The sequence below is a fragment of the Salvia miltiorrhiza genome, chromosome 3 (assembly GCF_028751815.1).
Source record: "Salvia miltiorrhiza cultivar Shanhuang (shh) chromosome 3, IMPLAD_Smil_shh, whole genome shotgun sequence".
Lineage (NCBI taxonomy): Eukaryota > Viridiplantae > Streptophyta > Magnoliopsida > Lamiales > Lamiaceae > Salvia > Salvia miltiorrhiza.
In genome coordinates this window covers 52,199,567-52,221,734 of record NC_080389.1, presented here as the reverse complement: position 1 = coordinate 52,221,734, position 22,168 = coordinate 52,199,567, and the positions used below count along the sequence as shown (strand labels likewise).

The following is a 22,168-nucleotide window of genomic DNA, read 5'->3' as shown; positions in this document are numbered from 1 at the left end:
GCCCGGAAATGTTCAATTCAAATAATGAATATCTGAATCCTCCGTATTTAATGAAACTAGTAGGCCCGCTCGTGCGATGCACGATCAATATTAAAATTAAATGATATTCTAAATAAATAAAATATACTACGTACATATTAAACACAATTTAAATATAAGTTAATACAAACACGAATCTAAAAAAATTGAAATTGTCCACGACACAATCTCAATAAAAAAAACATGAATTTGAAAACATTTAAAATTTAATTTTTGAAATACCAATTAATTAATTTTAATTGATAATGTGTATATATATATATATATATATATATATATATATATATATATATGAATGGGATCATATAGATCCCAATGCTTATAATAGATCCCTAGATCCAAATCTTGACCACACATTTATGACATGTGGCGCATCAAGATGGTGACACGTGGCAAAGATTCCAAGGCAAAATCTGGAGGGGTAAAATTGGAATGTAATTTTCGGATTTAATAATTAAAAAAATATATATTTTTTTTTAGATTTTCTCAAAATATATATATTTTAGATGCATATAGTTTCACACAAAGATGCATAAAGTTTTCACATGAAATGCATAACTTTGAACAGAAAAATGCATTTAATTTTTCCAGTTTTGGTATTTTCACCACCCCACCCCATACCACCCCCCAATCCAGCCCACACCACCCCCCAACCCTCCCCATTACCACCCCCCAAAAATATGCATGTTTCACATGCATATAAAATCAAACAAAAATGCATAAAGTTTTCACATAAAAATGCATTAAATTATACAAAAAATGCATTTCATTTTAATAAATCTGGTAGTTTCGCCACCCCACCCTTGCCCCTGCCCCTGCCCCCCCACCCCCCCCCCAAATTTTTTTTTTTTTTTCAAAAACTGATTTTCTAATTGCTGGCCCACCCCCACCGACCCACCCCCCCACCCCCCCCCAATTTTTTTTTATTTTTTTATATTTTTAAAAACTGATTTTCAAAAAAAAAAAAAATTTTGGGGGGGGGAGGGTGGGGGGGGTCAGTGGTCAGAAAATCAGTTTTTGAGAAAATAAAAAAATAAAAAAATTAAAAAAATTTGGTGGGGGGGTGGGTGGGGGGGTGGGTCAGTGGTCAGAAAATCAATTTTTTAAAAAAAAAAAAAAATTTTTTTTTTGGAGGGGTGGGGGGGTAGGGGGTGGGTGGGGGTGGGGTTCTGGGGTGGGGTGGGGTTCTGGGGTGTGGGGGGTGGGGTTGGGGTGGGGTGAAATCTTATGCATATTTATATGAAACTTTATGCATTTTTATATGAAAGTTCATGCATTCTCGTATGAAACTTTATGCATCTAAAATATACCTATTTTGAGAAAAAATATAATTTTTTTTTTTTTTTGAATTTCGAAAATTACATTCCAATTTTACCCCTCTCCAGATTTTGCCTTGAAATGCCTTGCCACGTGTCACCATCTTGATGCGCCACATGTCATAAATGTGTGGTCTAGATTTGGATCTACGGATCTATTATAAGCATAGGGATCCACCGGAACCCAACCCTATATATATATATATATATATATATATATATATATATATACATCATCAAATATCAAAAGCAATTATAAATGATAATGGGTATCATTATGTATCATATAATATTCTAAGATGTACAAAAATATTTATTTGCATATAGTTTAATATATCTGTTGAATGCATATTTATATCATATTTATGTGGTCATTTTGTTTAAATACAAATTTTAATATAAAGTTCCTTAAAACATCCAAAGATTTGATTTGAATAAACATGACACCGATTATTTTTATATGCATCAAAATTTTGATTTGTGTTATTTTACCGATATTTTTTTATCAATGGGTAAGTGAAAAAATAAAGGGTTGAATATGAGATATATGTAGTTCATTTTCAAAAATAAAAAGTATATGATTTAATATTTAAAATGCTATTTTTAAGATATATATATATATATATATATATATATAATTAATTATTTATCTACACATTTATATTAATATAAATTTCATGACTTTAAAAAATTATTTTTAAGATAAAAGAGTTCTAAAATGAACAAATATAAGTTTTATCTTTTTAGTTGTATTAAATTATCATAATAAAAAAATAGAAAAATATAAAAAATGATATCTAATACAAAAATAAAAAATGAAATAAAATATATATGGAGTAGATAAAAGGAATGAAAGATAAGCTAGGATAGGAACGTAACATTAAATTTGGAGAAATGAGAAATGAGAGGATAGATAAAAGATGATAGATGAGAGAGAAAAAGAATAATTTTATGACTTTAAACAATAATAATTTATTCTTTTTAAATTTGTTTTTTATAATTTTTATATTAAATTAAAGATTTTGTTATTATCTTTAATTTAATATCCATATTAAATATTTTTTTATGAATCAAAGTTGATGATTTTAATAAAAGAATCAAAACAAAAAAAGATAAATGAAGAGAGAGAAATTTTGGTAGGAAAAAGTTACCGTTGTACTCCTCTTTTATATATTATATAGATGGGTTAATAGCCGGAAAATACACGAACTTTCACGAAATTTGCAAATTGCACATGAGCTTCAAAAATAGCCTCATAATACATCACTTTTTAATTTTGTTGCAAATTGCACACGGCGAAATTTCCGGCGAGGAATAGGTTTGACCGGTGATTACGTGGACATTACATGGCATATTGCGTGGCTTTTTTTACACGCTGGCAAGCCACGTGAGCAAAACGACGTCGTTTTGATATTTTGAAAAATTTACTAAAAAATAAAAATAAAAAAAACGCAACCTTGTCCTCCTCCCTGCTTCTCCGGCGAGGAGCAGCTGCGCCGTGACCTCCCCTCTTCCACCTCCACTCAACCGCCACCTCCACCTCTCACCTTATCCGACCAACACAACGTCGCATCTTTGTTCGCCTCCATCAAACCCCTCCTCTCCAACAGCGTCGCCACCTTCATTCTCCTCCACCGCCAGGAGCGCCATGGCTGCAGCCCTCCGCCGCCACCGCCAGATCTGGGGATTTCCCCATTTTTCCCATCATCTCCAACAGCGTTGCCGCCTTCATCCTCCTCCACCGCCAGGAGCGCCATGGCTGTAGCCCTCCGCCGCCACCGCCAGATCTGGGGATTTCCCCCTTTTTACCCCCAGCGATGCGACGCCACCTCTATCATCTCACCTTCTCCAACGTACACAATGTTACGTCTCTGTCCGTCTCCATCAAACCCCTTCTCTCCAACAGCGTCGCCACCTTCATCCTCCTCCACCGCCAGGAGCGCCATGGCTGCAGCCCTCCGCCGCCACCGCCAGATCTGGGGATTTCTCCCTTTTTACCCCAAGCGACGCGACGCCGCCTCTATCAGTGGCAGAGCCACTGCCACCTCTCACCTTCGTCGACCCACACACACCATACAACAACAAACCCTAGTTCGCGCCTGCTCTGGTCCATTGCCTCCACCAACCAAACCGCCGAAGAAGGTGTGGTGTCCAGACGGGAAGACGCCGTTGGTCCATCGCCTCTCACCTTTTTCTATTTTTTATTTTTTATTTTTTTTAATTCATACTACTCAAAACGACGTCGTTTTGAATGCCGGTGAGTCCACGTCGGAAAATTCCGGGAGCCACGTCACCACCGACCAAGGTGGTGGTCAACGCGTGTGCGATTTGCAACAAAATTTAAAAGTAATGTATTCTGAGGCTATTTTTGAAGCTCATGTGCAATTTGCAAATTTCGTGAAAGTTCATGTATTTTTCGGCTATTAACCCTATATAGATTATGTTGTCTCCTTGTATCCTCAAAATAACTTTCACGAGATCTTTTCTTGCCCTCCCTCATAATCCACTCATTGTGTTTCACTAAAAAGCTTTTTTAGCCTATAATGTCATGGTTTTTAATTTCAAGCAAATTTGTATACAACATTTCAACATTTTAAAATAGTTTTATCTCATCTAAGTTAAACTTTAAATAATTCACACGGCACGCCAAATCTTGAAACACTTATATTGCCAATTTACTTGAAATAAAGGCATCATGATATTAATGATAAAAAAATTGACGGATAATTTACCGGTAAATTCACGAAATTTTGAATTTTTTTGGATATTTTCCATGACATTTTAAATTTACTAATTAATCCACTACTTGAACATTCCTTTTTTTTTTTTCAGAGTATGAACATTCGTTATTAGTGTTGCCGCGTTGACATATTACGGTCTAGTTAAAGAAAATGAGAATCACTCGTAGGCATTGCATAGCAATTAATTATGAATTATGCCTAAAATAACTTCATCTTTTTTCATTTTGGGACGTCCCCAAATAACTTCCTCTTTCTTTCTTTCCATTTTTGGACACCTACCTCACCACTAATAATACTTTATTTATTCTTACTTTTCACTTTTCACCACTCTCAATACTAATTATAACACTTTTCACAACTTCCAATAATAATTATACTATCATTTTTTCTCCACTATCAATACACTTTACAACTTTTAATTAAAACTCGTGCCGTCCCCAAAGAGGAAGCCATTTCAGAGACAGATGGAGTATCAAGTAAAAACAAATAATTCGTCCATGAAAAAGAGTCTCATTTGAGGTTCGGCTCGGGTTTTAAGAAAGTTGTTAAAGTAGATGTAAGTGAGATAAAGGTATAATTTGTAGGGGTATTATTAGTACAAAAAGGTAGAATAAAAGTACATTTTTAGTTAAAAAGTGGAATAAAAGTACAATTTATAGTTAAATGTAAGAGAAAAGGTATGATGTGATGGTTCAAAAAGTTAAATGAGACTCTTTTTTATGGACAAAAAAATGGGGTAAGTAGGACTCTTTTTCATGGACGGAGGGAGTATCTTTTTCAAATCATCTCTAACTCATCCTCTTTCCTCTCTCTCTACTCTAGCCATCGCCCCCCTTTAATCATCCTCCACAGTACCGTCTCCATTGCCACCGCGTAGCTTGGCCAACAACTGCAACCACAAAATTCTAGACTCTTAAGCAATAGGAGCATAATTCAATCGTCCTCACATTTTCCTTGGAATCGCTCAAGACCCTAAGTTCTTGAACGACGGTTGCTGCTCGCGATTCGAATGTTGGAGGCGCGAGCGTCGACCTCGTCGATTTCGAAAGTCACGTGCGGCAGTGGCGGCGACTTCAGGTGCCATGCAGCGTCAAGGCCTGCACCAACTTCGTTTACCCATCCACCTTCACCAACCCCATCTCCGAGAATCTCTTCCCTCTCAGCTGTCGTTAATTCTTCACCCCGCCGCACTTCGCAAACCTAATTTCAATTTAAGCCGGAGCTCCCTAAATTCTGTGAGAATCATCCTTTACGTTGAGCTAGCCGAAAGTTTGTTTAAAATGCCTCCTCTTCCCGCCCGGCATTCAAGGGATGTTTTATTCTGGATCTCATCCCTCTTTTAGGTAAGGATTTGAGCGGTACACGGAACACGAACACAATCTGTCAAAGGACTCAGTTTAGGCAATTCATCGTTCTCCTTATGCTGGATATTCCGATGTCTATGTCAACTTTAGATTGGGCGAAATTTGTCACCGAATGAACATAAAAATGAACATTCACATGATGGTGGATTGCTATACAAAATTAAAATGTTGTGGAAAATATTCGAAAATTTCAAAACTTCGTAATTTAAAGGCAATTGGCCTTAAATTTAATATATATGTAAATTTTTTAATATGTCCATATTTATTATTTAGTAATAAATTAACGTTGAAATAAATAGGGATATGTCAAAATTGATTATTTTTGAATTAGTTAAAGTTAGGATTGGAGAACATTTGCACCCCGTGCAATGTACGATAAATATTTTTATACGAACTCAATTATCATATTTATAAATATAATTAAAAAAAATTAGTATTAACCGAATTATTTAAGTTGAATATTGAAAAAATAAAGAAAATTCACAAGAATAAAAATTGATATTATGAAAAGGTCAAAAAAGTTAAAAATTGAAAATGAAAATAAATAATAATTGAAAAATAGATTTATTACAAAAAAAGATAACAGAGAAGAAAGATTTTTTTTTTATTTGTAGTCTTTAAATAAATACTCTCTCCGTCCCCAAAATAAGTTCCTCTTTGGGGACGGTCCGGGTTTTAAAGAAAAGTGGTAAAGTGTATTGATAGTGGAAAAAAATATGTTATAATTAGTATTGAGAGTGGTGAAATGTGAAAAAGTGTTATGAATAGTATTAGGAGTGGTGAAAAAGTGAAAACAAGAATAAATAAAGTATTATTAGTGGTGGAGTAGTTGTCAAAAAATGGAAAAAAAAAGAGGAACTTATTTGGGGACGTCCCAAAAAGGAAAAAAATAAACTTATTTCAGGGACGGAGAGAATATAACTTTTACATTTTAAATCAAATATTTATAAAAAATATATCAAATTAAAGTTTTTATCGTGATCTATAGTTTGAAATACATATTAAATATTTTATAATTAATTGAATTTTATAATTTTAGAAAGAATTAAAACAAAAAAAATAAGAAGATAAAGAAAATTTAAATTAAAAAGAATAGATAAATCTTCAATTTTAATATAACTATAAAATTGCTAAATTTTAAAATCAATTTAAAACTGATTTTAAATTAAAATCTTGATTTTTTAGTAGTATAGATTATTGATTAATCGAACATTAATTTTCGGAAATTCTATTGTACGATAATTTTGGATATGCGGTTTCTGAAACCATTGCAACAGCGCGGGAAAATCAAACACTCCTCTCAAATCTCAACGTCCGTTAGTTGATCTGTTGAAATGAAGTGGTGTCTAATTTAGGGTTACAGAACTCTCAAAATCAGAAAATGGGTTGGTCGTACCCTGAAATAGCAATTGAAGATTTAATGAAATTGATAAAAAGTTACATTGATATGTTGATTTTGGCTTCTGGGTATCAATCAACTGGCCGTCTCGCGAATTGGGACTCCAACAACATCAAGAGATCCTTTCAATGGGCGCTCTTTCTGGAGAATGTGAGTAATGCATTCCCCAATTTCGTTTCTCTTCTTTAATTTGTCACAGGTCTTATTATTCACGAATAATTTACGAGAACATGTTTCAAGGAATTTGTGCGGTTGCATGCCTCGGTTTTCCAGTCATCTGTGATAGCTGAAATTTCTGTGCTGATTCAACTCGTTTTTAAACACGTTATTAGGTGTTGGAAAAGGAATTGAAAGAAAATGAAAATGCTGAGCCCGATGGGTATCACAAGTCTCTTCATTGGTTTAACACTGTCAATTTTGGTTTGAGCCGTCGTGGTTTTACCTTCGGACCAATTATAGACGCGGGGACTTGGTTGATGAGCTTAAATTGCTTAAGTACGAGTAAATAATTCCTTTCAGCATATTGAAAATTATTGATTAATATTTTTGTAAATATGTTTAGGTGTCGAAGGCCCTACTGAGTTCGGCTTATTATGAAGACTCTGTTAAAGAGCTTGATGCTCTTTTACATAAAATGACATTGGATCCCAATTTTCCTAAGGTTAAGAGTTTCTGGATCTTAAATGACTTGGGATTGATTGTTTTTGTTAATTCATTGTATCTTCATTTGCTTCAGTTCTCTGTATGCGTTTTGAGCAGGATCTTGCTCATTTGTCATGTGAAATGCTGGTTCGAGCGAGGGATCTTATGTTAGAGCATCTAATTCATACCTTTCCCCTGAGGGAGTCTCATTTAAAAGCTATAATTACAGCATCTGTTGAGATGGACATTAGCAATCTTAAGAGGATAGACGGCAATGTCCTTGACGTATATCTTGAAAAATTAAATCTGCTTCCCTCAAATGGCTCCAACTTAAATGAGAGCAGATATTTTGAAGAACATGACAATTGGGGGGATGATGATTTTAGTGTGATCACTATCCAGCAACTTGGGATAAGGCAATCGGCAGTATCATGCTCTACTGTAGCGGAGGCTGGCTTGGAAAATACCTGGAAAACTCTAAGACTGAAAATGCATGATGAGCTTGGGAGTACCTCAAACTTAGAGCCGCTGAAACAATCGACAATGTAGTTTCTTGACTTTCTGGACTTTTTGAAATATTCTGTGGCTGTTTTGAGAAATTTAGTATAGTCGCTTTTAATGAGTTCCTCAATTTCATATTACATAGAATGTGGAAGTGGACCACTCTTTCTGTCTTCTAGGTTGCATTGACCTGTAACTTCTGTAATAGATTATTTTGGTTTAAGCAAGATTGATCTGTTAAAATTTTCTTAGTTTTAATAATATCCTAGCCGATTATTCCCATGGTATTCAATCATCGGAGCTTTTAAAAAGTACTCCCCTAGAAATTTTTACTTAGGAATTCTCAGATTGCATAATCTTGCTCATGTAGTAGGACGTACGATTTTCCCATTTGGATTAGGGATTTGCCTCTCTTGAGAAGCTTAGCTTTTCTACGTTTTCTTGGTTTGATATAGAGGTATTAAGTATATAGACTGAAACAATGTCATTCTTGTCAAAGCTCCACTGTTTCACAAGCTTTCTTTAGGGGGACGTTTTGATAAGATGCATGATTGAGTATTTTTATCATTTTATGCTCATTACTAGGATATCTCCAACCTACTCTTTCAATGGGATATGAATCAAGCAAAATTAGCTAAAATGATAGAAATTATCTAGGGCCTTGGAATATCCCAAAGTTCAAATCCATCTTAGTAAACAATGGATAGCCTATACTATTTTTATCCATTTACGATTATCCTCAAAGTAAATGTTGTTTACTTTTGAGGATTAGCCTAGATCTCTAAATCCTAGTAATGAGGATAAAAATACTCAATCATGTAATCTTATCATAACTGTGGAATATTTGAGCACCTGTAGGTTGTGTTCTCAATTTCTGGTTCTTGATTGGGGATATTGTAAATCTGGATCATTTTGGTTGGAAGTTCATTTAAGGCATAGATAAATTTACAAGAGAAACCTTTTCAGGGGTATGGATTCACAATCAGGTTGAACTGTCACTTCTTAGTATTAGAGCTGAAAACTACCTTTTGAAGCTAATTATCTGTTTCTACTTGCTTTATATGTTTTCTTTTTAAATACTTTATTTAGTCATCTATACTTGATTGCAAGTGTGGAACTGGATCCAAGTTTTGCTCTAGAATGAAGTTTTTTTTTTTTTCCCCGGTTGATATTGCTGTAAAGAAGCGAGGAGGTCCCACTTCAATCAGATTACTCGAATCGCTGGAGAGCAAGAAGCCTGTCATATATGCTTGACAAGCGGACCATAAGATTGATTTCTGGTGCCAGTATGATTTTTTCTACGCCAGAAGGCCAATGGACTCAAGTGTTAGAACGATTAAATATCCCAGCTCAGAGTGATGATTTCTGTGAAATGATAGTAAGCTAATCGAACCATTACCTCTTAACTTTTATTTTTCTTGTTATAACTTATAAGGGTATGTTCTCTTTGGTTGTAAATTTATCATGAGAAAATGAGAGATGAAAGAAATTCCTCTCTTTAGACCCCTCATTTCTTTTCCCTCATTTTCTACAAAAGAGAATTTCACCCTTTCTCATTCCTTCTTTTCACTCCAAGGAGGGATAATATTATCCCTCCATTTTTGGTGTGATAATATTATCCCTCCTTGAAATGAAAAGGAGGAATGAGAAAAGGTAAAATTATCTTTTGTAGAAAATGAGGGATTTAAAGGGAGAATTTTTTTATCCCTTATTTTCTCATGATAAATTTATAACCAAAGAGAACACACTTTAAGTGTATTGCGTGACCAAAAAAGTAGTTTTATGAATTTTTGCCTCTCCCGATTTGAGAACAGTCTGTAGTTTTGTGGGAAAAAGTTGTGCAGAAAGTTTCAGTTACATAACTCTCTCTCTCTTGTAGGAGCTCTTGTTGTTAGGATGCGTTGCAAATAGATGGAGCGCTCTACTTGAGCATCTGATGTCTGTTTCATATGAGATCCCTGCCATATCAAAGCTCTATCAAAAAGTGTTCAGCTTACCACCGGGAAAGTCTCAGGACAATTTTCTGAATGAGGGCCTGATGAATGCTAAGGTGAGCATTCCTGGCATTTTATCCATCTACATACTGAATATGAAGTTTATGGATGTATTTATTCACTTAGTGGGAGTAACTTCTACTTGAGTCTGCTTTTTAGAGTTAGAACCCCTGTGAACTAAAAGAAACCAATTCTAATATTCTATATGTGCTGATCAACTTCCAATGTGCTTGGAAAGTGGAAAGTGGTAACTGGAAACTGGGTTGACTCTTATCACTTTTTTTCTTTCTGTACCACTGTTCGGAAAGTGAAAAAATGTGATGTTGCATATTCAAAGTGAATGGCTTCTCTCAGACATTCAATATGTCTTTTCAGCTCACTAGAAGGAAAATTATGTAATATGTATAACTTTTTGCTTGGTGTGCCAACCCTGCGCTTGAGCGTTGTTTGTTGTACCTCCTCCTTTGACTTTGGGCACAGTAATCCACCATCTGATCTTCATTTGATTATTATTTGTCACTTTCCAACAATTTTAGAAAATATGATATGAGTAATCTCCAGGGAAGAAAGGATGTTTTCCATTTTGTGTCTATATGTTCTTCAAGCTGGACAACAAAGTTAAATACCGGTAGGATCCACTTTCTGGCTAGTGCATGTCAATTGACTTAACATTAAGCTGACAGTGCTACTACCGTTTCAAAATAAATAAATAAAATAATAAGCTGACCGTGCTAAGAAAGCAATTCCAATTATTTTCTTATTTCTGTTTATCTGTCTGAATCAGGAAAAAAGTGTTGCGGACTACCTGGAAGTTTTACTAAGCGGTAAAGTCAACCAATTGTGGCAACTATCCCCAGTCCTTGCAGCAGTTGCAATTCCTTCATGGTACATTTTCAGTTTCAAACTCCTTTTTTTGTTTGCCGTGGTTTCTTTACCAAGTTCATAATGTCTCGTACTGTTTTTAGAACCTTATGAAGGTCTAGATTGTGAAGGTTTTCCACTTCTAAATGGAAAATGCATTCTTGTAATTGTAGGTCAAAGTTGTTCAGATCCTATCTCCGCGAGCTGGAGGGTCAATTGATAGGAAATTCTTTGGCAACCAGGTCAGTTGTTATAACTGTCTTTTTGAAGTTTTGATGATTTCTTCCCCTAAATTGGTTCATTTTGGACAGGCACTGCAGTTGTTTAGCCGGCACAGTGGAGCATAAAGAGTGTGGGTTTGTTTAATTCTATCTATATAATTCTCCGTTCTTTTATTTGTTTATTTAAAACTTTAAGTCAATGGAAAGCTCTATCTAGCAATGCTGCCTCCTGTTTTCCTATTACTGAAAATTCTGTATGCTTCCCTGTGCTTAAAAACTTATTTTACATGGTGCTACTCGTTCTCTGATGAATGTCCTGCTGATGCTTTTTACCAGTCAAACTGAACAGTTTGAATGATTATCAGAGAAAAATAGATTTCATCATGAGTTGAAAATCTATAATATGAAGTCTGAAGAACATCCAAGAATTAAGTAGTAAGTTCCCCAGAAGATTAATAGTTATACTTGTGTATTATATAAGCACTAGTTGGTAGGCCCTGACTCACGTCTATGGTCGAAGACAGCACACGTTTCTGAGTACAATTAAGTTGCATTGCATGTCACCTTTACAGGTGAAATTAACTTCTGCACCTAGCTTCTGAGTTCTACTAATATTAATAAGACATGATATGATAAAGAGAGTTCTTGCTTCTTTAGTCAGTGAGATGAAATTAGAATTTTTAATATTTTAGGTGTCTGAATGAATTTGAGTATGAATAGCTTCATTTCATCTTGCTTTGCTCATTGAAATAAATACATATAGTTTCCATAATTCCTTGAATTTTGTTTAGAAATGTGTATAGAGCCTAAAAGTGCTGATAGTTATTGTTGATGATACTTGTAGGTGAGGTGGGTGAGAGAATTTGGTGTCTTTATATCTTTCATATCTGTTTTGGAGCAGGAAGATCCACTATAACATGATTGTGCTGGCTCATTTGCTGCAATTGGTAGAAATGGACTTTTCCTAGTCGATTAATGTAGTTAGTGTGTAAATATACATCAAGTATTGAGATTATGTATTATGTTGCCTAATTTTCTTGTGCATTACGTATGAGTTAACATTCTTGAAATGCTATTCCATCTCTTGTTGTCTTGTGTAGAGGAATTAAAAGAGGAATAGCTTAGAGCATATTAAAGCTGATTTCTTCATTTTATTTAAGCTGCATTGGTTGTTTGCTTTTAACACGGATTTGTGTGGAAATTTTATTTTATTACTATATCAAAGATTAACACTGTACAGTGGCAATCAAACAGTATCTGTAGAAAGCTTGAGTTGAGGAAAAGATACGGTTTACAGAATCGAGTCACGATCTAGCGTTTTTCTGGGAATTTGACCCGATTTTGAATATAGGCAATTAAGATTCAAGATCGAAATGATCAATTCTCAATTTCTCATACCTAAATTTATGGCAACGATGAATAAAGAAGGCCGTAGAGATACAAAATACTATTACACTCAAATTAATCAAATCAAATATTCGTACAACTCATTGCTGCTTGGGCTATATGAGGATAAGCAGATTGGAATATTCTTGAATGCAAAGAAGGAGCAGTGTTTGCGTTTATGAGAGTTGGAGTTTGAATGCTGAATTAGGCAAATTATTCCACACAGATTAACAAAATTCACCATGTTAGGTTATCGGAAAATTCACCCTCTCCGCCGCATCACCGCCGCAGCCCACCCGTTCTCCACCATGAAATCCGAATCCGAACTGCTCCAGTCATACACTGTCACGCCACCAATCAAACCCTGGCCACGAAACCTCACCCCCAAACGCCTCTGCTCCATTATCACCCAACAGCAAAATCTCGATCTCGCCCTTCAGATCTTCCACTACGCCGGAAATCACCACCCCAATTTCCGCCACACTTACGAAACCTACCACTCCATTATCCACAAGCTCTCCCGCTTGCGCGCTTTCGACCCCATACCCTCCCTCTTAAATGCATTACGCGCCTCACCAATCAAATGCGGCGAAAATGTATTCATCACGCTGATTCGGTATTACGGACTTGCCAGCAGACCCAAAGAGGCGATAAAAATATTCCTTCAAGTTAATGATTTTGGAGTGAAGAGGTCAGTTCGCTCGTTTAACACTTTATTAAATGCTTTGGTTCTGAACAAAAAGTATGATACTGTCTACCTTATGTTCAAGAATTGCCAGAAAAGGTTCAAAATCATGCCCAATGTGTTCACTTGCAATATATTGTTAAAAGCTCTGTGTAAGAAGGATGATGTAGAGGGTGCGCTCAAGGTGTTGGATGAAATGCCTGGAATAGGAATGGTGCCTAATGTGGTCAGTTATACTACTATTATGACCGGGTATGTGGACCGTGGTGATATGTTGGGAGCAAAGAGAATGTTCGATGAGCTTCTGGATCGGGGTTGGCTGCCGGATGCAACCACATACACAGTTCTGATGGATGGGTTTTGTAAACTGGGTCGGTTTGCTGATGCAACGAAAGTGATGGATGAGATGGTGGAGAATGGAGTTGAGCCAAATGATGTTACATATAGTGTTATGATTGAGGCATTGTGCAAAGTGAAGAAGTCGGGGGAAGCAGTCAATATGATTGGTGATATGCTTGACAATAATTATGTGCCCAGCTCACATTTATGTTGTAAGGTGATAGATGCCTTGTGCAGGGAAGGGAAGGCTGATGAAGCTTGCAGCTTGTGGAAGTTATTGTTGGTGAAGAACTGTACTCCAGATAACGTGATATTGAGCACACTTATACATTGGTTATGCAAGGAAGGGAAGGTTTGGGAAGCAAGGAAGCTGTTTGATGAGTTTGAGAGGGGTTCTATACCTAGCGTTTTGACGTATAACATGCTGATTGCAGGGATGTGTGACAGAGGGGAGTTGTGCGAGGCTGGAAGGTTGTGGGATCACATGGTGGAATCTGGCTGCCCTCCAAATTCCTTTACTTATAACCTACTGATTAATGGGTTCTGCAAAAAGGGTTTTGCAAAGGAAGGGATCAAAATCTTTGAGGAGATGTTGGATAGAGGGTGCTCTCCAAATGAATCCACTTACTCCATCTTAATTGAAGGGCTGTGCAGCTCTGGTTGCGAAGCAGATATATTGAATGTCCTTAGTGCTGCTGCCGCTAATAACGTGGAGGTCAAATCTGATTCTTGGAGAATTTTAGTGAATAAATTTGTCCCTAATCATGGCAACGTTAGCGCCACTTTGGAAAGCATTTTATTGGATAATGTGGCTTAAGGTTCCTTGCCCATTTGAGTTTGGATGAATGCTTGGAGGTCAATGCTCTGGTGCTACACATGTGTATAACTTGAATCTGCAGTAATGATCTTTCCCAAAAGCTGCATTCGTTGTGGCTTGGCTTCTCACTAATATTTAATCTGGTTCCTGTACCGAACAGCTAGATGCAAACCAGACACAACAGAAGGTGTGGCATAAGATTCCCCTGCATTTTTGTTATATATACCATGATGCCATGTTGTTGCTATCTTTCCCTTTAATGACAGTAAAATCATTTATGATGATGCAATATGACATCCACTAACTGAAAGTTCATGGCATTATTGTAAATAATAAATAGTCTAGCAGACTTTGCAAAACCATGAAAGTTGGTCATGGTGATACATGAATATAATAGCGTTAAGCAGAAAAAATGTGATATATGACTTGCCATACACAGAAGGGTGCATTTGGGCAGGAAATATCATGTACTATTTTGTTCAGTTTTAAGCTCTCATAAATTTATGTAGATATAGAGGTTAACCATAGTTTCTTAACTAAATGTTTGCTAGTAACTATGAGTCTTAACTTTGGAGGAATTGGAATTTTTTTTTCTGCCCCATTTTCTTTTATATCATGTCTGCCCTTGTAGCATCTAAATCATGTCTTTGGCTGCAGCTACTGTTGAAGGTGTGCATTGGCTAAATTCTCTCTTTTTTTGAATCAGTACTTCTAATATTTTGAATCCTCAGTCATCAACCTATGTCTGGTTCTGCGTATTAGAAAATAGATGTAATGTGAATTGAAGGGAAATTTGTTTAAGTTTGGAATATTATTCGGATACTCATCCAAGGAAGTTTTCAATATCTGTTTATGTAATTATGAAAGAAAAAGTGACATCTTATCAGTCCAACAATAATTATTACCAACAATTTAATATTTCATTTGGATTAATCTTTACAATTATAACACCCAAACCATTTAACGACATCAATACCCCACTTATGCGAGTAAAACAGCTAAAATCTAGCACAATTGACTGTCAATTTATCAACATTCTCCTCTGTGTGTGTGTGTGTGTGCCATTGCTGAGTTGACATGGCAAGAAACACTGCATTCCTATTAATTTTTTCAGTAAGCTTGCTGATTGGCGTAGGATCAGCAGATTGAAACATTCTGAATCAAATAAAGAGCTTTGTTTCTGGTACAAGCCTGAAGAACTACTGTGAGAGTTGGAGGTTGAATGTTGAGCTCAACGACATTAGGGAGTTCGAGGTTGTCCCTCAAGAATGTGTTGACTACATAGGAAAATACATGGGTTCGATTTGGTACAAGGCTGATTGCCAAAGAGCTGTCGAGTAATGCCGGCTCTATCTCAGCAGCTTCTGCACTTCGAAAGGTGATGGCAAGGATGCATGGATCTTTGATGTTGGCGATACCTTAATCCACAACCTTGCTGATCTGTTTGAACTTCTTTTTTCTATTGGGACGATGCAGTGGAAATAAGCTGAACATTACATGAGATCAAAGCAAAGGGATTCAAGATCTTTCTTGTCTCGAGTTGAAGGGAATCTATGACAGATGCCGCAGTTGACAACCTCATCAAAGAGGGCTACCATGGCTGATCTGCCTTAGTGTCAAGGTATAATTAACCTAATCATAAGCAATTACCATGTTAGGCATATGTAGCATCAATGATGATGATGGTGAAGAATAGTTTGAAGGGATCTCAAAGACAAATATAAGCAGTTACAAAACTATAAGGCGGGAGCAAGGAAGAGATTGGTTGAAGAAGGGCAGGGGATCAATGGAGCAGTTTCCAAGGAAACCAGAGCGCCAAGAGAAGTTTCAAACTCCCTAATTGCTTCTACTACATATCTTGAAGCTCGGATTAATTTCTAATGATGACCATATTATTGCCTAATGTTCCTTATATAAATCTTTTTGTTATAGTGTCATGTGCAACTATATATATATTTTGTGTGTATTCATGCATTTTTGTGGAATATTCTACATTTTGGGATTCAGAAATAACGAGCCAATTTCGGCAACTTGTGTTGGAACTTGAAAGAGAGAATATATGTGAGATTTTGTTCACTTGTAATAAGAATCCAAACAGCAAGTTGATTAAAGGGTTGAATTTCAATGAATTATCTTGTTGCCTGACAAAATGAAGATGGTTGTTATATATAAAATGAAAAGCCAATATCGTCAATATAGTGCAAATGAATTATACCAGTTTGTGGCTTTCTAAATTCTGAGGATGATGTTGATTTAATTTCCAAACTTGAGAAATCGAGATTATCTTTAACGTGTCAGGATTTTACGTTTGAAGACGCGATTGATAAATTTTTGTCACGACTTCTGGTATCAAATTTGCGCTAAATATTTCAATGGCACAATGTGTAATTTACGCTAAATATTTGTGAGTTTCAAATAAATTTTTACTCATCTTTTTTGTGTCATTTATTTTGTTACTAGTACGCCCTCTCGTGCGATGCACGGATCGTCGCATGGACTATGATATAAGTTTTTATATTTCATATAAAATATCAAAATATTTTTATGAGTTAAACTAATTGATAACAAAAATAAAATTTATGTTAATTAAATTGTTCAATAGAATAGAAACTAAATCATTACCTCCAGTTCCGATTGTTGTGAAACCTCTAACTATTGGATAAGAGTACCTACATTACATGTGTAATATGAAATTAATAAATATTTTAGATGCAACAACCAATTTAATCCAGAGAAAACATTATTTTCCATTTTATTTGCAAATTTTCATTAGGTAAGCACAAAAATTATGCATGCAATCATTCTTGAGTTGGGCCTATATTTCAACCTAAAGGAGTCTTAATATAGGTGAAAGACTATATTACACTACCTTCTGATCTAATGAATCAATCATTAGAAGTACATATGGACACTTCAAAGAGCATAATACATACGTAAAACACTATTCTTTCAACTTTATGTATTAAATATCAATAAAACATAAGTCCAACTATTATGTGTGAAGATTGAATAAAAGAAATACAATCTGCTGAAATAAAAGAGAGAATGCCGCTGGCGCAGAGAAATACACCAACGCGGCACCCTTCCAATCTGCGAATCCGCCGCACGTGGAGGGCTGCATCAGCCGAAGTTTTACATTGCAGTATTTCAAGATGATAAACATTGACCACCATGTTTGATGTTCATTGTTTTCAAACCAAAATCCGATCTTGATTTTAAAAACCCAATTTCAAAATTTCAATTAACCCACAAAAAAGTTGAAATTGAAATTAGTACCAGCACTTTTAGAAACACTTCTCTAATTTCCGATGCAGTGGCCCTCAATGTATTGACTAATCTTGTATCTTGCTTTGCACACACACTGTCTGCACAGACACACACTCACATGTGAATTCAAATATGTTGAATAAGATATTAAGAATAGAAACAGAGAGAGATGAAGAAGCTGGCTGGTTTTGCTTTTACCGTTTTGGGCGACGTTGGTCTGAGGCGGCAGCGATTGATGACCGAGAAATGGTGGCCGAGTCTTCGATTGAGTTTGGTGAGCGATGTAACAGAGAAGAACGGTTATGGAATCTGGAAAAGAGTTTACGAAAGAGGTTTCAGATATTGGGAATTTTTCTTTAAAATCATGAGAGAAGAATCGAAACAAAGAGAGAGAGAGAGAGAGTGAGTGAGGAAGAAACTGATTGGTTTTGCTTTACCGTTTTGAGCAACGTTGGTCTGAGGGGGCGGCGCTAGGGCGACAGTTGACGACTGAAAAATGGCAGCCGAATCTTCGATTGAATTTGATGAACGATGGATTGGCAAGGAGCCGTTATGGAATCTGGAACTGAAGAGAGTTCATGAAAAGGGTTTCAGATGTTGATAATCGTGGGAGAAGATCGAATCGTGGTTAATAAAAGTTGGAGAAAACGTGGGAGAGATAAAATCTGGCGCCAAAGTATTACCGTTAAAACTGGTGTTTTATATAATAGATATAGATATATAGATTATAAATAAATAAATAAAAAGTGAGTGAAAGTTGTGTAGAGTGATGTTGAAGGTCTCTCTGTTGGTGGGAAGAGGTTCTTAAATCCAGTGAAAACAATCCGACAGTATTTTGTTGAGAAACATTATTTGCGATCATCTAATTAGATGAGGTTCTTAAATCCAGTGAAAACAATCCGACAACATTTTGTTGAGAAACATTATTTACGATCATCTAATTAAATGAGGTTCTTAAATCCAGTGAAAACAATTCGACAACATTTTGTTGAGAAACATTATTTGTGATCATGTAATTAGATGAGGTTCTTAAATCCAGTGAAACAATCCGACATCATTTTGTTGGAAAAAATATGAGGCTAGAATTGATATGATATCTGAAAGCATGGTGACTTTAATATGACAATAAATAAACTATTTACATTTGATTTGTTTTCTCACATGCTCTTCGATATTGCATAACATACATATGCATCACGCCTACGTTGATGTGTAGGGGAGTTTCTTTTCCTCCACACCTTCTTTGTGGGGATAGTTAGGAGCGGATCCTAGAATTATTGTTAAGGGGGATAAATTTATTGATGTATGGCATCTGAAGGTATTTGGCACAAGGGCGAGAGCTCTCGAATCAATTTTTTGGAAATATTTCGAACTATTTATTTTTATGTCCAAGTAGAATTTTAATAGACTTAATATTAAAACTTAGTCATTCACTATAATATATAGTTGTTCGTATTCCATTAGTTCAATACTAATAAATACATAAAACATATAAAAAACATACTTCTATGCGTTTTTTTTTAAGGTTTCATCTTTTTAAAAAAATAAACAATAATTCATTATTAATAGTTCATAACTTTACTTTAATTTGAGGATTAACTCAAATTTAACGTTAAAAATTAACTAAGAAAAAGAAGTAATAAGACAAAAATAACACAAATTTAACAAATTAATATTCCATTTATCGTGGAACATTTCAAGATGAAATATAAGCCAGTTTTAGTGGGACGGAGGGAATATAACAAATCACTGTAAAATATTAAGTAATTAATGTGGATATTATGATTATTAAAATAATATATTATAATCTCTCTTATATTTCTAATATATATATATATATATATATATATATATAATTTAAATAAATAAATAAAAACTCAAAATTTTGGGGGCTTCAGCACCCCTAACCCCAAGGATCCGCCCTGGGATGGCCATATTCTCCTTTCCTACAAGCTTTCAAGCTCTAATCTATTATTAAATTGAGGTTTGATATAAAAAGAAAAAAGAAAAAAGACCCTTGAAAGCACAAGAACGCAGACTAGGGGCCCGAGACTCGAAAAAGGAACTCGTCAAAAAGAAGAAAAAAGCAAAAAAGAAAAAACGCAGGACAACCTAAAGCTTCAACGCTCTAAAAACCCAATCGAAAAAACACCTAATAATAAATAAAATCGTCCATCTCCATTTCCTCCGACCAACGGCCTTTGACGATATTATTCATAACACGCAAACTAGCACTTCTGCTATGATCAATGACAAAGTCCCTCAGCTTCTAACCCATTTCTTCCGCATTTTTTAGGCAACTTTTTATGCTATCTTTCTGAGGCTGTGGAACGCGCGGACGCTTCATACCCTTTGGAGGACGTCCCCGTCGCTTAGGCGGTGCTTGATTAACAAGCATTTGCATTCCTTGGCTAACCTGCTCCTCTAACCGACTGATACGACTAGCAATATCTTCTGGAGCAGAAGTGGGCAAGTCTTTGCTTTGCCCACCCAAATCACCATCCACTCTTTGAGCCTGCTGACCAACCAACTCTCCAGCTTGCTCAAATTTTTTAGCTTCATTTGCAAGAGCCACGCTCTTAGTCTATGAGTTATTGCCTTTTGACTCCTCAGCCGGATCCCCAGCCGGCGTCTCCATCTCAATATCCTCATCCACCTCCTCATCACTACTAGCCGGCTTATCATGCTCAGCGCCTGCCGTACCCTCAACAGGAGCATGCGGAGTTTCCAAAACCCTTTCTGGCCCTTTAACAATATGCCAATGATTACCATTCGAGGTTGTCGTCTTGCTAGCAGGAGGAAGATGAGCTTTCATACCTTCCTTGATAACCACACCATCATCAGGGTTTACCGCATGTATGCCCGCCTTGTTACGTCGACATGTATCATGAGCATGCCCCGTTATCTTGCAACAGCTACAATATAGCGGTAGATTTTCGAACACAAACTCAACGTAAAAAGAGAATTCGCCACCATCAATTAAAAGCGAAGAAGGTAAAGCTTGAGACATATCTATTTCAATGAGGATTCGAGCAAACTGACCAAAATTACGCCCCGTCGAGGCGCTATCAATGCGTAAAGGGTGTCCCAGATATCGATCAATTCCCGAAATAACTTGTGGGTTCCAATATTCAATGGGAAGATAATGTATACGCACCCAAACATTCGCCAGAGGTGAATTTTCTTTGAAAGGGGGTCAAAGTTACGTGTCCACTCACGTAACCGGAGATAACCTTTTGATAGCTCCCATATCGCCTTCCCTTTCGCGATCGCCTTATCCACTGTTGTCGTAAATCGAAGGGTGAAATATCATTTACCTAACGGAATCAATTGCCAAGTGGAAGAGATATTTCAGAGAGATTGAAGCTCCTATTTTAATTCCAACGTTGATCTCGGCTTGTCTCCTTTACTCAGCAGTAATCGTCCCGTCAAAGCGAATTGAAACGCTTGCACCTCCTTGATTGTAATCTATATATATTATGTGTATATATAATAGGAAAATGATTATATTATACATTTTTATATTTTATCATTTTAAAATTCCTCGACTCTAATTCATTTGCAATCATTTTTATATTTTTTAATTATATAATTTAAAAAAAATTATATTGAATTCAATAATAAATTTAAAACACCTTAATTTATGTGCTTACGTGGCATTGTTTTCATTCCTCGTTTCTATTTATTTTAAGTTCTCATTATATACATGTTGTGCCAAAAAATATTGCTTCTAACGAAAAGCTAAAGAACACGTGAATATTTGCTAAAATATAGAGAACTTTGTATTGAATATTGCGTAACGCATATGAGTAATCGAGAATTTGTGAATGATGATCTTACAATGAGGTTTTACATGTATTTATAGGCAAAGGCATTGAGGAGTAGGACTCATTTTGAACTTATAATTAGACTCTAATTCTTCATGTACTTTATTTGGCTTGATCTTGCTTCAGGTTGAGTATATTGGGCTCTTTGGATCAGATCAATCACGAGAAATTCGGATTGTCACCCGGTCAACAGTGCTGTTATCGGGAATTCGGTCAGGTTTGCTTTAATCTTCCGATCTTCAAGCGATGCATATTTTTGTCCTCATCAACTAGTATTCACAATATACTTGTCATTATTAAAGAATTTGAGTCAATAGGGTAATAGTTCGTGAGATTATTTTCAAAAGAAAAAAAGTTAGAATAAATTTTCGTGGACGAACAAAAATAAGAAATTAGAACAAACTTTGAATTTTATTGCAAATTAGACCCAATTTTTAAAACGTTTAAATAACGTTCCAACATTTTCTGTTTTATTTTTAAAATTACGTCAACATTTTCAATTTGTAGTAAATTCGCACATTGTATTATTTGTTTTGCATGAGTTTAGAGGTGGGATTATTTAGATATTCATCAATTCAAAATTGGTTGATAACCACATAAGTTGACGTCCTCGTCCTACCATAGAAACTGGTGGAATTCAGTTTGGTGCGCTACGAAGAACCCTATTGCTACGGATGTAAATCTTGCTCGTCATCACATTCCCACGCAATGTATTTGCTCATGGTGTAACAAGGATTGGGGACTTCTGTTCATTGCTTACTGTTCTGTG

General features: G+C 35.7%; 1 protein-coding gene and 1 long non-coding RNA gene across 19 annotated transcripts; one reads left to right on the top strand and one right to left on the bottom strand.

The window, feature by feature from the left end:
* Positions 1 to 6,681: 6,681 nt before the first annotated feature.
* LOC131014276 (pentatricopeptide repeat-containing protein At5g16420, mitochondrial-like) lies at positions 6,682 to 16,434 on the top strand. 18 transcript variants are annotated; one of them, XM_057942201.1, is made up of 9 exons: positions 6,682 to 7,009; positions 7,422 to 7,520; positions 7,619 to 8,046; positions 9,188 to 9,380; positions 9,882 to 10,052; positions 10,781 to 10,881; positions 11,031 to 11,099; positions 11,169 to 11,213; positions 11,923 to 12,171. In XM_057942201.1, exons 1-9 carry the CDS (start codon positions 6,842 to 6,844, stop codon positions 11,924 to 11,926), a joined length of 1,278 nt encoding a protein of 425 aa, XP_057798184.1. In that variant the 5' UTR covers positions 6,682 to 6,841; the 3' UTR covers positions 11,927 to 12,171. The 18 variants fall into 18 exon arrangements, 10 of the variants coding, with proteins under 10 accessions (XP_057798184.1, XP_057798185.1, XP_057798183.1 ...); XM_057942202.1 differs by having other exon boundaries at positions 9,185 to 9,380; positions 11,169 to 11,207; XM_057942200.1 differs by having other exon boundaries at positions 9,185 to 9,380.
* A 489-nt stretch (positions 16,435 to 16,923) lies between these two features.
* On the bottom strand, positions 16,924 to 18,318 carry LOC131014275 (uncharacterized). Its single transcript, XR_009098138.1, has 4 exons — positions 18,010 to 18,318; positions 17,771 to 17,881; positions 17,582 to 17,670; positions 16,924 to 16,974 (listed from the first exon to the last, which is right to left on the bottom strand). It is a non-coding gene; the product is annotated as an uncharacterized LOC131014275 (long non-coding RNA).
* Between the last annotated feature and the right edge of the window lie 3,850 nt (positions 18,319 to 22,168).